At 32.1% G+C, this 16,170-nt stretch overlaps 2 protein-coding genes across 2 annotated transcripts; both read right to left on the bottom strand.

The window, feature by feature from the left end:
• Positions 1 to 3,103: 3,103 nt before the first annotated feature.
• LOC105435316 (protein BIG GRAIN 1-like B) lies at positions 3,104 to 4,417 on the bottom strand. Its single transcript, XM_011655893.2, has one exon. The coding sequence runs from the start codon at positions 4,415 to 4,417 to the stop codon at positions 3,104 to 3,106; it is 1,314 nt and encodes a 437-aa protein (XP_011654195.1).
• Positions 4,418 to 11,224: 6,807 nt separating this feature from the next.
• LOC101213917 (omega-amidase, chloroplastic) lies at positions 11,225 to 15,764 on the bottom strand. Its single transcript, XM_004141290.2, has 10 exons — positions 15,394 to 15,764; positions 15,189 to 15,305; positions 14,837 to 15,061; positions 14,175 to 14,268; positions 13,965 to 14,039; positions 13,328 to 13,406; positions 12,593 to 12,608; positions 12,000 to 12,080; positions 11,727 to 11,809; positions 11,225 to 11,645 (listed from the first exon to the last, which is right to left on the bottom strand). The coding sequence occupies exons 1-10, from the start codon at positions 15,667 to 15,669 to the stop codon at positions 11,567 to 11,569; spliced, it is 1,125 nt and encodes a 374-aa protein (XP_004141338.1). The 5' UTR covers positions 15,670 to 15,764; the 3' UTR covers positions 11,225 to 11,566.
• Positions 15,765 to 16,170: the final 406 nt, after the last annotated feature.

Genomic DNA, 16,170 nt, shown 5'->3' with positions numbered 1-16,170 from the left:
AATTCTCTCTAAATGGCAATGGATGGTTTCTAAAATTATTATTTATAAACTATTAATTTGGAAATTAAAATGTATAGACTTCATTTGAAATTTTTTTCTTTTCTATTCACTTATTTACAAAATTGAGTATTTTGATGCTATTTTTACCTTCAATTTTTTACTTTTTTACTGTATTATTTATATTATAGTACTAAACTTTTGAAAATATTAAGTAGTTTCATAAAAAAAAGAATTGTGTGTTTTGAATTTGGTTGAAAATTCAAGTAATGTATTTTAAAATATGTAAATCATTCAAAGATAGTGAGAGAAAATAAAATGAAACGAAACTAAATAAAACCTAAAAAACTAAGATTTTATTAAAGATGAATTTATAATTATATTTAATCTATCAATTAATTATTATTTTTTATTTTTTAAAAAAAATTTAATAGTAGATTTTTTTTAAATAGTAAAATAAATTAAAGTATTTACAAGCTATAACAAAATACTGGATTCTATGACGGATAGTTTTCAATTACTATAACATATCAATCACTATCACTAATAAAATTTCTTATAGGATGTAAATGTTTTGTAAAATCTATTATTTTAAAAAATTTCACAAATTTAATAATAGAAAATTTTAAGCTTTATTGGATAGCTATATTATTGTTATTTTTAAAATAATAAAATAAGTTAAAATATTTACAAGATATAACAAAATTTTGGATTCTACCAATAATAGAAACTGATAGACTGTTATCATTGTCTATCAATGTCACTGATAGAAATATATCATATATAGCTAAATGGTGTAAAAATTTTGTCAAATTTGCTGTTTTTAATCATTTTTCTTTTTGTTTTTATAAATAGATTAAAAACTCAACCTCATACGATAAAAATTGAAATGATACGTATTCTTCAAAAACAAAAATAGAAAAAAAACGATGTATTAATAACATAACATATATACCACTTTTAAGTTAAATTAATCATATAAGCACAAACCTTACCATGTAACCACATTTTTAATTTACTATGCAAATAAATAAAAGATATAAAATATTATTAAAAAAAATAAAATATTTAAACGACAAACTGAAATAAATTTTATCTATTTTGTTTTATATATGGTAAATAATTTGTTAAATTTTTATTTTCTATTTGAAAAAAACTCTTATTTAATGGATCTATATATATTATTGATAAGGGAAGAAATATATTAGTTCGTGGGAATGTGATGAGGTTGAAGATTTTGGTATGGAAATGAACAAAAGAAAAGAATAAAAAATTGAAATCCAAGTTGGTGGGCAAAGTTTGTTAATTAAAAGGAATTAATTACTTGTTAGTATATTTTAATTAATATAGTTTATGAATAATGGGGAAGGGGTGGTTTGTTATTTGTTGTAATTATTTAATTTAATAAGAATACAAAGTAATGATTGAAATATGATTGTTAATTTTATAATAATCCTTACACGTTTGTCAAATTAATTAGTAATTAGGTAAGAAGATGTATGAGTTTATTCAACTTGGAAGGAATCCACCGCCTTCCTTCTTGGAATTTAGACTTCTTTTCTTTACACCCTCCAAATATTTTATAAATATACTTTCTTTTCTTCAAGTATAATGTTTATTTATTGTAATAAACAATATATATTTGTATTTAAAATGTCTCATTTAAACAATTACGATAAAAGCTAGTTTTGAGAGATTAAATTTTAAACAAATTTAATAAAAAAAAACATGCAAACTAAAATGGTTAAATCAAATTATTTATGGACTAAAAAAAGGAAACTGTCAAGAGGAGAAAAGTCGACAAAAATATTTGAAAAGGTAATAAATTTTGTGTGTTTTTTTTTTTGTCTATAAATAGTTTTTTTAAAGAAAATTCCTTAAAAAATATAAAAAAATGCATTAATTATTTAACTTCATGAAAATGGATGCATAGGTTAGAAGCACGTCTATTTGGATAAAGTTCTATACGTCCATATCTTAATTTTAGGAGAATTTTAACTAAAGAAATCAATAAAAGAAAGAATTATAATTTTTTAAAATGAGTTAACATGTCATATTATTTATAATGTTAGAGTAACATTCTAGTGTTACGTAAAGTTTGATAGATGTTAAGAAATGTAGAAATATTGATAAAAATATCAAGCTATGGACCCTAGTTGAATAGATAACAATATTGGTGTATTTGGAGGGAAAAGAAAAGGAAGAGAAGATGTTTGATTGAGATGGGGAAGGAAGTAGCAAGAGGGGCCAACACCCATTAGAATTTGCAGACAAAATTAAAACACTCCCAACCCCAAAAATTTTTAAAAAAAAAAAGAAAGAAAGAAGAAAAGCTTGAAAATCTTTTACTTTCTCTGTTCCCATGGGGATGAAGATCTGCCTTTCCCTTTACCATCACATTCTCTTTCTTTGTCTCTCATTCTTCCTTCTCCTTTTCCTTTTCCTTTTCCCTTTCCATTAAAATTATTATTTTGTTTCTTTTATCCTTTTCATTTTTCATTTCACTCCCTCCATTTTAACCTATCAATCTAAATTTTAAATTTACCCATTCTATAGAATTTAATTTAATAAATTTCGTGAAATTATAAATGCATAGTGGTAAAAAGAACATATAGTTTTAACTACTAACTAAGAAGTGAATGAGTTGTTAGTGACTTTAGTTGTAAGATGTTGGGAGTGTTGTGTATATAATTAAAAGAAGAAAAAAAAAGGAAGAAGTGACTAAATTTCTACTATTCATCTCATCTTCCTTTCTCTTCCATCAAAATCAAAGTGTCAAAAAAAAGAGTAATCCCCACAATTTTACTTTTTCAGATTTTTTATTTTTAACGTTACCACACGCTTTCCTTCCTCTGTCTTTCCTTTTCTTTCAAAATCCCTTCCTCAGTAACACAAAAATATTTCATCAAAATTACCATTTCAGTTTCCACATATATTAAATTAATTTCATACTAAACCCTAAAAAAAGAAAAAGGAAAGAAAAGAATATAAATTGCCGAAGAACGAACAGACAAACAAACACATCAATCACTATAACAAATTTTATGGCTGAATCATTGTAATGATAATAAATAACCTATTATTCACTAATCGAATTAAAACCTAATTAGCAATGGCGGATTGCTCGATTTGTATCCACACGAGTGGTTGATTCGTACACCGGAAGTTCTTCACGGTACCGATTGCTGCACCCGCCGCTCATTTCCCTCAGATGATCTAGTTCAAACAGATCTGAACTTGAACAACTTGCTGTTTCGTCGTCTTCTTCTGATAGATCATTGTCCGGGTGGTGGAAATTTCTAATAAGGAAATCGTTTTTCTTCCTCATTTGTTGTTGATAATCTGTTGTGTTTTTTCTGCTTGTTGATTCTGCGCTTTCGGCTTTGTTCTTGATTTGGAATTTTGGATCTTCTTCTTCGTATAAGGATTTGTGTCCGCAAGGTCTACAATATTCGTCTACGATTGTACTTACTGGATAGAATCGGACTGTTCTTCTATCGGCATTGCGTAGTTTTTCGCTAGAGCATGGTGAGCTTTTGCTTAGACATGATCTGGAAAACGATGTGGCGGAAGAACAAGTGGAAGTTTGGCCGGATTTTGATTTTCTTTCTGAGTTTGGATCTTCAGAGAGGGTGGTTGATGATACCGAGTTTCCTGTCTTCTTTGGAGTTCCTGCGGTGAAGATTGAATTGAGAAAACTTGAGAGACGTCCTCCTGGTGAAATCGGTTGCTTCACCTTCTTTAAATTACTGTAAATCTTCAACGCCCTAGATTTTGATTTAATCATGGCGTTCTCGTCGAAACCTCGTGATTTTTCTTTGTTTTCAACGAATTGATTACTCTGTTTGGACTGTGGCTTCTCTCTACTTTGTCTCTGCTTTGCCTCCGTCTTCTCCGGCGGTGGAGCCGAGACGCTGGTTCGAATCGGCTTCGGCCTGAACTTTGCAAAACAAGACGGCGTCAACGATTTCGAACCATACATCGATTCAGTATCCGAAGATGAAAATCCGCCGAAACTCGAATCGGAAGAACTCGAAGTTGAACTAAAGAACAGAACGTCTTCTTCCCGATCATGCTGATACAACTGAAATTTTATCTCACCTTCCGTCAGAGACCGTCTCCTTTGAGCACTCACTTTTTCAGCAACCTTCTTCTCGATCCATCTCTCAATCAACAAAGCACGATGAAGACTCGCAATCTCCTCGTCTTCAACATCACTCTGCGCTTTCCCAATCACCTTACCTTGTTTCTTCAGCACCTTCTGTCTATAAAACTTCAATTCTCCACTTCTCTTATCACCTCCATCATCAATCGAACGATAAATTTCATCCAACAAACTCGAAGAAAATGACTGTCCATTACCACATCCTCCATTCCTAAACCTCTCACCACTCCTCACCCTAACTTCCTCACCACTCATGATTCCAAAAAGAAAAAAATCCAATCAAGAAAACAAAAACGAAATGATGATAATAAATGAGAGAAAAACGACAATGGCGGAATGCTCCGTCACAGTATAATATCAGAGAAGAAGTAGGGTTTGAAGCCGTGTTTCATCTCTTTCTTGTCTCCTTCTGAAGGTTCAAAAGCTGCCACGGAAGATGACAGAAACTGTTCTCCAAAAGAAAAGAAAAAAAACAAATTACACATAATTGGATCAATACTACTTTTCTTCAGAATCCAAATCCTCAAGAATTTTGCTGAATCGAAGATGAACAGAGAAAAGAAAAGAAAAGAAAAGAATAGCGGTTGAAGTGTAGTAGAGAGAGAAAAGTAGTGAGGGTTAAGGTTAAGGTTAAGGGAAGAAGAATAAGAGGCACGCTTGAAGTGAAGGTGGAAGAAGGAACAGGAAAGAGAGACTTTATAAGGGATCCCCTCACGCGCATGCTTTTCCTAATTTTGATATCAATTCTAAATATTCTTATTTTTAATGACGTGGCATTACTAAATTTACTATTCTGTCCTCTCCCCTTTTGCTTTTTAGTTCTTTTCTCCTTTGTAATGCAAAATTTTTAACGCTTTAGTTTATTCCTTTCTCCCTCCCTAACATTTCGAGTTTGTGAGAGCCGTTGATTGGGCTTTGATCGCGGCCTCTAATAACGGCTGAAATTTATATATATATATATATATATATATAAATTAATTAATCCACATTCTATGATTGGGTGTACTTTTCTTCTTTAATTAAATATAATTAATAAGTGAACTCAATTATTTTTTTTAGTCGGTAAATATGTTTCTACTTTCATATTTTCAAAAAAAAAAAAAAAAAGAGTAAAATCTATTATAATAATCATTTTCTTTAACGATAAATACTATTTCATTACAATTAATTCACTAGCTTTTACTATTTCATTTTCAAACTAATACACCAACCCATACTATAATAATTCAAATTAAAATAATATACACCGCAAATATAAACCATTATAAAAAATAATAAATTTGACAAAATATTTACAACATATACAAAATTTCAGATTCTATCAATAATAGACATTGATAGACACCTACGTGCTTCTATCAGTAAAATTGGTAGACAGTAATAGAAGTCTATTAGTTTATATCATTAATAGAAAGCTAAAATTTTGTTATTTTAATTTATTTTACTTTTTAAAAAAATGCATACTATTGTAATCGGACTCTTATGACCTAAGATTATAATAACCAGTTTTTTACCTGATTTTAAAATAGTTATAATTATTTTTAAAGTATAATTTAAAACGTGTTTTTAATCATTTAATTTTTTTTAATATTTTAAGTGCGTAAAAGTATATTTTAGAGTGATTTTAAATATAATAAAAAGGATTTAAAATATTTCAAAAATCACTTTCAAAGTGTCTATAGACATGTCAATGGTAAGATGCCATAAATGAAATCGGACGTTTCTTTCTTTTCCCTCTCTAGTTTTATTAAATAAGTGAATTCCTCTCTAGTTTTATTAAATAAGTGAATTCAATTATCTTTTAGCTAGTAAATATGTGTTTGATGCAGTGAAAATAGTACACTTAAATTTATTTACTGAACATGTCGTATTTAGACTATGTTACTTCAACATTTGCACACATGTAGCTCATACGACCCTAAGTACTTAATCCGTACAATTACCACTAAGCTATATACCAATATTAAACATTAATTAGTTTTTTTTTATATACATATGATATAAAGAAGATAAAGTTGAGGGAGCGATATATCCAATATGAACATCAGTTCATTGGATGATTAATGTAAATATCTTTAACCAATAGGTAAAATAATACAATAACGTTCTACTGCTAAACATATTATTGACAGTCAAACCATATGCATTTCAATTATGACTTCCTTACACTGATATCATATCGAAATTAATAACACCCATTCATAAGTAAATTATTGTGTTAAACAATATAACATATCATAGCCTAAAAAGTTAAAGGCTTCATAAGCTAACTTGTACTATGTAATATGTATTCTCACTGTCAACACAATTGGTATTAATATTATGTTTGAATGAAAGCCTTTTTAGTACAAAATAATGTTCATCATAATTTTAGTGGTTTAAGTAGGTAGCTATTAGCCTATCATACATGAGGAGGGAAATAACTTTAGCAAAGTTAATGTGTTGTTTGTACATTGTACCATATTGTTAACCACCGTATTAAAAATAAAGGCAACAAACATTTGTCAGCCCAAATTTTGAAGCATCATTGACAAAAGGAAACAGTTTCTGAGCGTCGGTTGTGTAATAATAATACTCTACTACTCAACCACTTGATTCTAAAGCTAATTACAAGGGACAAGGGTACTTTGCATTACAAAAAGGAGAAAAAGAAAACTTGTGATAATTGCAAGTACACCGAGCGCTTGAAACATGTAATGAGATTGGTTTGTGTCGTAATATAAAATCTATGTTTAGATCGAGCGTTTTAGGCTCGATATGTAATATAAAACTCATTCTATTATAATAGTTTTCAATTGATGTTTTCACACTTCACAATCCCGTTTTTCGTTCCATCTTCAATCATTCTTGCATTTCAACACTCCTCTAATCTCATCTCATGTAGTTTTAATTACATTTTAACTCATCATATTGCCCCAAGTGTTAAAATTACTATAATTATATAGGTTTGAGAGTACAATTTCTTATACAATTAAAATTAGAGTATTTTTTGCAAATTGCCCTGAGGAAAATAAGTGTGTTTGAGATTTTGAATAAAATCACCAAAGATTAGATTCCTCAAATCTTTGAAAATTAGCTTATACCTTAAAATGAATTTGAAGGGGAAAGAAAGCTTGAAAGTTGTTTAATTTAAGCAGCTTTTTTGCATCATCACAAAAGTGAAGTGTTCAACAAGGCGTTGGAAGAAGCCATCTCATTCTTTTGTATTTTTCACATTTTCCATAAATAAAAGTGAAATTTTGTTTCTAGCTTTTGTTATTCACTAATAATTTTGTTCCATTTCATTTTATTCTGCAATATACACTTTTGAACTGTTTGTTGATATGAAAATTTCAGGAAAGGAAAACTTTTTCTTCCCATTTCATTTGGATCTTTCTACTTTAAAACGTTAATGAACTTGGAAGGGCAAAAACAAGAATGGAATTGGGTTTTAATAAAGTTGAGAAAGGGGATTAAAGCAAAAATATTTCAAAATATGGATGATGAAAAATAGGGTAAGAAAAAAAAAGGAAGACTGTAAAAGCTTGTTTAATAAAGGAAATGAGTAAACCAAAAACTATTGATAAAGAAGGCATAAATGTGAATAGAGAGTATAGTAATGAGTCAGTAGTCACAAACACAATGGTTCAAAAAGGTAAAGTGGGATGGTAATTGTAATGTAAGCCCTTATTGCATTGAGGAAAGTAAGCATCAATGATTAAGCAAAAAAAAAGAAAAGAAAGCTGTAAAGGAAAGGCAATTGAGGGTTTTGATTAGAAATAGAAGGAATATGAGACCCCAAATTGCAAAATGCAAAACAAAAAACCACCACACAAATGTGAAAGGAAGTGTGTCCCCATAATCCTTGTCAAAAGCACATGATTTCAACATCTGGTTTGCAAGATGTTAATGCATCTCAAGACAAAATATATATATGTGTGTGTGTGTATATGTATAATAATAAAATAATGAATTGAGTAAAAAAAGAAGGGCAACATAGAAAGAAAGCTGCACCATCAATTGGTCTCCTCCTCAGTTCTAGATTGGTTTTTTTTTTCCTTTTGTGGAAAAAATACTTTGTGACCGCTACAATTTAGGCCTAGTTTATTACATATGGCATGGTTTTGTGACCACTACAATTTAGGCCTAGTTTATTACGCCTAGTTTATTACATATGACATGGTGTGTTTAGAGGTTACAACTTTACTATGAAAATTTGGGAGCCTTTGAAAAGAAAAGTGACCTATAATAGTTTGAAGATTATAATAGTCTCCATTTGGAGTACAAATTATCATCTCAACTTTTGTTTGTTTTCTTTTGCAGTGGTTGCTAAGCCTGCTACTTTTACTTAGTAAATATTTGAAGCTCTACAAGGAAGGGGTGTGAAGAAGAGGAGAATGGGGAGTGAGAAAGGCTAAAATAGTTCACTCTACTTTAATTCTAAACCATTTGACTTCTATTTCAATTTAACCACTCATTTCAATATTTTCACTTTTAACCTTAATTTTTCACTAAATAATCAATTTAGTTAATATTGTAATTGAAAAGAATTATAATTTATCAAGTTTCACTATTTTTAATAACAATCCAAATTAAATTCAAAATTTCTAATCATACATTATGAATTAACTAATAAACCTAACACTACTAATGATTCAATGAAAAATTGAAGTATAAATCTTGAAAACTAAAAATCAAACTGAAACACAAATCAAATCTTCAAAACATTTTGAAATCTAATATAGCCCGAAAACCAAATGAAAACTAAAATTTTCCATTTTTCTTTTAAATTTGCTGCAAGATAAAGGGGGGAATGGAAAATGTGGGTTCTGTAAGAGACAGAAAGCTAAACAATAATCCGAAAGAAAATAGTTATAAGATCAGAGAGAAATGGACATATGTAATTAATGGGGTTTTTGTCCTTGCCTGTGAAGGTGGGGAGGGGCTGCCAAATATTGCTCAATACAGACCAAATAATATATTGTCGTGCAGAGACCCAGCAGGTCCCTTGCTCTCAATTGAATGAATGAATGAATAATAATAATAATAAATAAAAATAAAAGTAACTAAATAGAGAGCTTATCAAAGTGAGACCCACAACTCATTAGTTGAGTTCTTAAATTTGGTGTATTACTTGCTTTTGTTTATTTATCTATTTGTTATAGTCTTTGTTTCAAACAAAATAAAGAAAAGAGAATGAGAGGGAATGTCTTTATTTTGACGCCTTTAAAGGCTCATCAAAGTCATCATTTCTGGATCTTCTTAGACATTTGTGGTTAGCCTTTTGACTAGAGCTTATAAAAGTGTGTTTAATTTTATTCACAATTGAAAATGAAAAAGAAAGTTAAGTTACCATACGGTTTGGACTGAAATTTTTGATGGGTTAAAAAGGGCAATAATTGTATCAAATTTTTATACCCTAAGGTCAAATAGTAAAAAAAGAAAACAGTGGATGAATGCTGGAATGGACATTAGAAGAGTGGGAGTGTAAAAATCCTTTACTGAAAGCTAGAGGTAAAGGTATAGAAATATCCTTTCACTGTCTCTTTTATTCTTCTAAGAAACAAACTTTAGAATTCAAGTAAAACAAATAACATTAAAGTTAGAAATGTCCTTCCATTGTCTTTTTTCTTCTTCTTCCTTTTTTTTTTTCACACATTGAGTTCCAAGCACCAAGTAGAGCCTATTTGGCACCACTTCGTTTTTTGTTTTTGTTTTTGGTTTTTGATATTAGGCTTATAAACACAACTCCTATACGTGAACTTCTTTGCTCTATTGCCCACTTTTTACAAAGTTTTTCAAAATCCAACTCAAATTTTAAAAACCAAAAGTGGTTTTAAGAACATGAGTTTGTTTCTAGAGTTTACCTAAAAGTTCCAGTGACTCTCCTAGAGAAAGATGCAAACAAATGGTAAATGGTAAAGAATCTATGAGAAAATAAGCAAATAAAAACACAAAGAATAAAGGTTCAGAAAACAACCAAGTAAATACTAAATTCCAAGGGCCATCATGCCCATTACCTTTGGGTTTCCATACGGTTTAGTGGCCCACCCAAGGATTGCTAAGTCTTTATTGTTGACATGTCTAAAAAAGATTAGTTTCAACAGACAAGTAAGATAATTAGAGTTCATATTAATCTCATTAAAGCAATCGATCATCACCTGCATAAGCTGTGTCAGACTCATTTGTTAGATAGATTCAACCTCACTTTAGACATGTTTCTCCCTGGTCTAGAAGATTAATCATAAAAATATCAGAGAGTTAAAAAGGCATCACTACTAAAAATCTCACAACGTTATTGAACTAAATGATCAATATTGCAATTGATCTAACATGGTTACACTTTTTTCTTTCTAATATCCGTGATGTGAGAGTCCGGACCGGCTTACATGCATCTCGACTAGTCTCATAGGACAAATCGTCTAACCCTACAATATTTGCGTGTTATGGAAACTCGTAAGAATTTAATTCTTACATGGATTGAAACTATAACCTCTTAATTATTGAGACCGTCTCCTTTTATATCACTAGACAAACTCACGATGGTTAGCACGATTACACATACTTATTGATGTACCGTATAGTGGGTGGGACCATGTGATAACGTTTGCACACTGTTCACTATAGAATCTAGGGTTAGAACCTGCCTCCCCTTCCTCTCCCAAATGATTAAACGAACTTCTTAGTGGCTCTATCTACAACATGGTCCGACATATTATCTATGTGGGATGGGTTTTCCTTTTTCTCTGAAAAAAGTAACAAATCCGGGATCGAATACAAGTATACTAAAGTACGGATTGGGATGAGAGCTTAGATTTAAAAAAGAAAAAGAAGGAAAGAAAGAAAGAAAAAGAAAAAAGAAAAAGGAAAAAGGGGTGCCATAGTTTGGCTTAAAAGGGGTGGGAGATGGTGCAGATCCCAAGAAAGGGTTGGGATCGGAGACAGCGTCCAAAGAAAGGCTCTATTCCCAACAAAAGCCAAAGAAATAAAGACTATGAACTAGAACGCATTTGGCTAATCTATTCTTTTTCTTTCTGTCTCTGTTGAAGGCCTTGACGAATGACAGTGGCAAAGCTGTCTAGGTATGGATAAAATAGTTCTTTCCTTTCCTTTAGGCTTTACTAACCCCAGTTTCCACAATTTAAAATGGAGGGTAATATAGGTCCTACATAAACCTTTATTAAATCAAAGTTATGCCAGTAGTTCAGTAAAACATACAGATGTGGAACATTACTCATCAGCACAATTGAACTTTAACTGGGAGCTGCCTGTTCGCGCCACGCCGTAGCAGTACAGCACCAACAGTTGTAATCTGGACTCGCTGTAATTCGAAACAAGTAGGGACGGAGCAGTAGCGGAAAGTTAATTTATTCTAATCTGGTGAAATTCTAAGCAAAGGAGCGTTCAAAGCACTCCTTGCGCCTTTCATTCGGATTTCAATCTCTGAGCATCTACCAACTGGTAAAGGTCACCACGCCTTTGTTTCAGAAGCGGTAGGTTAGTCCTGAATAGTTTTAACACACTATCAATGAGAAAGTTGAATAATGTGAAAAACACTTCTTAAAAGGTTTGAAAGATGGATCACCTTCTAAGCTCTATAAAGGAATAATCAATCTCAGATATGACTATTGCTTCATCATGTTCCGTTGTAGCTAGCACTTCCCCAAACTGAAAGAAGCATTATACTGTAATGATTTTGTGGAAAAGAATACATGATAAAGCTACAACAAAAGGCACAGTTCGTCAATGAATAGAGTTGAGACATTCCAAAGTGACCAATTGAAACACAGATATATAATGGCTTCAGTTGCATAGCATAATTGAATTATGGCAAAGGTGAACTTCAGCATCAACTCACCGGCCCAACAAGGGTTGAGTGGCCCCAAGCTACATAACTAGCATCAGCATTTCGAGCAGGTGAACACGTTGCCACATACAACTGAACAACAAAAAGTATTAAATGTAAGATTGTTCTGTTCACAGCCAAGATGGAATGATTCTTCCTTGTGTTTTTGGAAACTATATTACATTCAATGACGTTAAGTGCAACCATTTATTACGCATAAATACTGCAACTGCAAGACTGCAGCAAAGATTGAACAATGAACAAGTATTTTTGAAGGATCGCATTATTAACTTCATGCATGTTGTGCTTTGCGACTCCCTTTTGGAGGGTTTTTTTGGGGGTATGCTCTTGTACATTTCTCATTTTTCTTAATGGAAGTTTTTTTTTTTAATGAAAAAGATTGTATTGTTATTGTTATTATTATTGTTATTTTAGAACTAGTAGTATCATAGTCAAAGAAATTCAGCTACACAACCTCCTTCTTCAACCAAAAAGAAAAATAGCCACACAACCAATCATGTCATATCGATATCATTTTTTTCTTCAATATTGATGTGTCTGTGCATAACACGGGCAACAAGAAAAACTGAAGACTTGTAGCATACCTGATTATCCACAGCCCTGCATAAAACATTAACGCAAAAATATCAGTTATAGCAATCTAGTATTTCAATAAGCTACAGCCCTACAATGGAGTATGCAATTTGATGCACTTCCAGATTTGAGTATATCACTAATTACATGGGTCAAGATGTTAAAGAGTTCAGACAATTATTCACTATTCATGAGATTACAAGGTAATCCTCTTAGTAAAAACAGAGGAAGAAGTAAAAGAAAATATACCAAAATAACAGAATACAAACAGAATAACTGATTTACAAGTAAAACAATTTCTAATCATTTAGAAGATGTAATAGAGTAGACCCAAAAAAAATTATCTAAAGGAGAATAGACCAAAAGAATCAAATTATACAGTGGTCACATTGTAATGAAAGTGAAAAAAATGTTTCCCCTTTTTCTTAAAGGTAACAATGGTTTTAGGCCTGGTCATGTAGAGGATGGAAAAGGCTTTGGCTCACAAAAGATGACACTTATCAATAGGACAACCCAGTACCTCAGGTCCCAACATACTCTGTACGCACAACTGTTTGTGGTTGTAGTCAATATATCCCAGGACTCATTCTGCATTTTTAGGCATCAGATGCCGAGTCCCAACTAAAACCCACCCATCTTGGAGATCAAACCATCTCTACACTACTCATCATGTTCACAACATCAAGACATGCCGGCGAACATTAGCAACAAAACATGAAGGCAGAAATTTAGACAGAAGCTTGTACCTTGAACGCTGCAATAACTCCCAGTGCAATGGTCCAGTAGTCATGTTAAATGCCCCAGGATAGCAAATCAAGTGAGCACCTGATGTTAAGAATTTCTGTGTCAGCACCAGAACATGGCTCTATCGAGATAGCCAACATTAAAATTAAAATGAACATGATTGATTTTGTGTGGGCACCACAACAATCTATGGGCTGTCTGATAAGTTAAAGCATACCACCAGATGACATGTCAAAAATGCATCTTTTATCAGATCATAGTTATCATGGCAAATTATGCACACACAATTTGCCTCTGCTCTAACAAAAATGCAACACAAGAGATCCATAACTAACATAGATACTGAAAAGTTGAGTCCTCATATTATCCACATCTGCTAATATCATAGACGGAAGCACAATTTTTAAAGAAAGGAATATTGTGGTAGAATATATAATTCACTGTATAGGACTAATCATGTCACATGGAATAAAATATATAAAAAGAGGGAGAGCCACTGCTTTTGTCATACTGTAAATGATTCATACAGTATATGCAATAATCTAAGGTGCTAATGAAGGTGATCTTCAGTACAGAAAAGACATGATGTACATAGGAGACTAGAAAATTTGGAAAAGAAACAGAAATAAAAGGACAAACCTCTTGCAGCATACATCATTGCTAGTTCTGGAAAACGGATGTCATAACAGATTCCTATTCCAATACGTCCAACTTCTGCATGAGCCAGCAAATAGTAGTTAGTTTCTAAATACCATAGTCACTAAAAGAATTAACGTAATTGCAGTTAAGCTTAAGTGTCATTTACACTTACAACCACCACCATGAAGAGTAAAAGAATCACAAACCGACCTGTGTCTACAACAGTAGGAGTTTGACCTGCTGCAATGGTCTTGGACTCAATAAAAGTGATCTTTCCAGGGATATCAATATCAAAAAGATGAATCTGCAGATGAAAATGACAATAAACTCGTGAGTGATGAGTTAAACAAGAAAAAACCATCCTTCAAACAAATTTGATTAATCTAAACAACATTAACTTGTTCTCTTGTAGAACACTTGAAGCATTTAATAACCATTTTAAATCCATCTCCTAACAACAAAATAGAAACTCGAAAAATGTTTCAGAAGACAAACTGAGGAACACCCTAAAAGTGGAGATTTTAAATTTACCAGTGGAAAGTCAAGTATGAATTCTTTACTCTTTTCAGCATTATCGAGTTAGAAAAAGATGAATCAGTTTTATGAAAAACAAGTCTTAAATCACCTATTGATAAAAAAACTTAAGCTAATGACTGAAAGTAAATTCAATATTATATCATCTACCACCAATATGTAAACATCAAATAAGTGAAACTATTAGGAACACATTAAAAGTTTCACACTAAATAAACGAAGTGCCCCATCAAGGCTTCCCACATCCAAAATCAAATAAGGAAATATTTCTAATGCGTCATTGAATACTAGTATTCCATCACAGGATTTAAAAATCATGTATGTATATCATTTTGTACCTTCCTGTGTTTAGCTTTCAACTTTCCGTCAGTACCAAAAACACAAGAAGAATTATAAATTTTATCCCCCGAGCGCTCTACAATTGAGCCGCCGACTATTGTGACTTTTAAACGGCGAGAAACTTCCGACAACATGGCTGTTGAAGGGGAGGCGTCACCACCGGCTTCAATGTCCTCGGCATAAAGTGGTAAGCAATCAGGTGAATAAGGACAATTCCATATTTCCTGTCACAGAAATATGGAACAATAGAAAAAATCACGAGCAGAACAGAAACTCTAAAACCACGAAATACCACCAGGAAAGCTTAAATTACACCAGACTAACAATAATTTAAAAAACCTAAGAACTGACCGGCAATACAACAAGCTGGGCGCCTTTTTCCACAGCCTCCTCAATGGCCTTACGAGCATGTTCAATATTCCTTTGCTTATCAGCCGTCACCGCCAATTGACATAGCGCGATTTTAAACTACGTCGAAACAAGCCAGAAATATCGACACTCACATTAGTTAACGAAACAAAACCGAGCTGAGTATGAGTCAAGTTGACAAACTAACCTTTGTTACGGGAGGGATCGGCAACGGAAGTGCCGGTGGAGATCTAGCTTGCTCGGGATTGAAGGATGATGCCATACTCGCCGAGGACTTGATGGAGTGGAAACGAAACTTATGGCGCAGGGTGGTTAAATTGGCGCCGCCGCCGCCGCCGGTGGATGAGACCGGAAAGCGAGACGGTAGAAGAAGGGAAGGCTGGTGGAAAATGGAACGGGAGAATGAGGATTGATGGAGATTGAAATTTCTGGAGCTTATCAACGAAGAAATGGCTGCTTTCATTTCAGTCTCTTGAGAATTTTGTTTTATACCAATCTATGCTTTCGATTGAAGATGATACGTCAGACAGTTTCTGAGTGGGTTCGTCATTTGTAATTGTTAGTATAAATTCAAGACTGAAAACGACGTAGTTTCAATGATCAGCTCTACAGTGTAACGACGTCGTTTGAAACCATGTCGATTTTTTTCCTTCTAATTTAAGAAAATCAGTTGGTATATATCGAATAATAATGTTAAATTACCAATTTAGGTTTTATAGTTTAGAAAATTTGAAAGTTTAAGTCCGTAAGTAATTGTATGATTTTAGAGACTACACTTATAATTTAGCAATCGTTTTGCATTTGTATCACATTGAGAAGTTATTTAAAATCTCTATTAGCAAAACTCGATTAGGTTGAGAAACAGAAAATACGATTAGGATGAGAAACAGTACAAAGGAAGTGTTATTAATTTTTTAACCTATAGTTGACGTAGCTAAATCATTTTTCTGTGTTACTTTTTTTA

Source organism: Cucumis sativus, chromosome 4 (genome assembly GCF_000004075.3).
Source record: "Cucumis sativus cultivar 9930 chromosome 4, Cucumber_9930_V3, whole genome shotgun sequence".
Lineage (NCBI taxonomy): Eukaryota > Viridiplantae > Streptophyta > Magnoliopsida > Cucurbitales > Cucurbitaceae > Cucumis > Cucumis sativus.
Note: the sequence above shows the minus strand (reverse complement) of the source record. Positions and strands in the feature narration are given on the sequence as shown.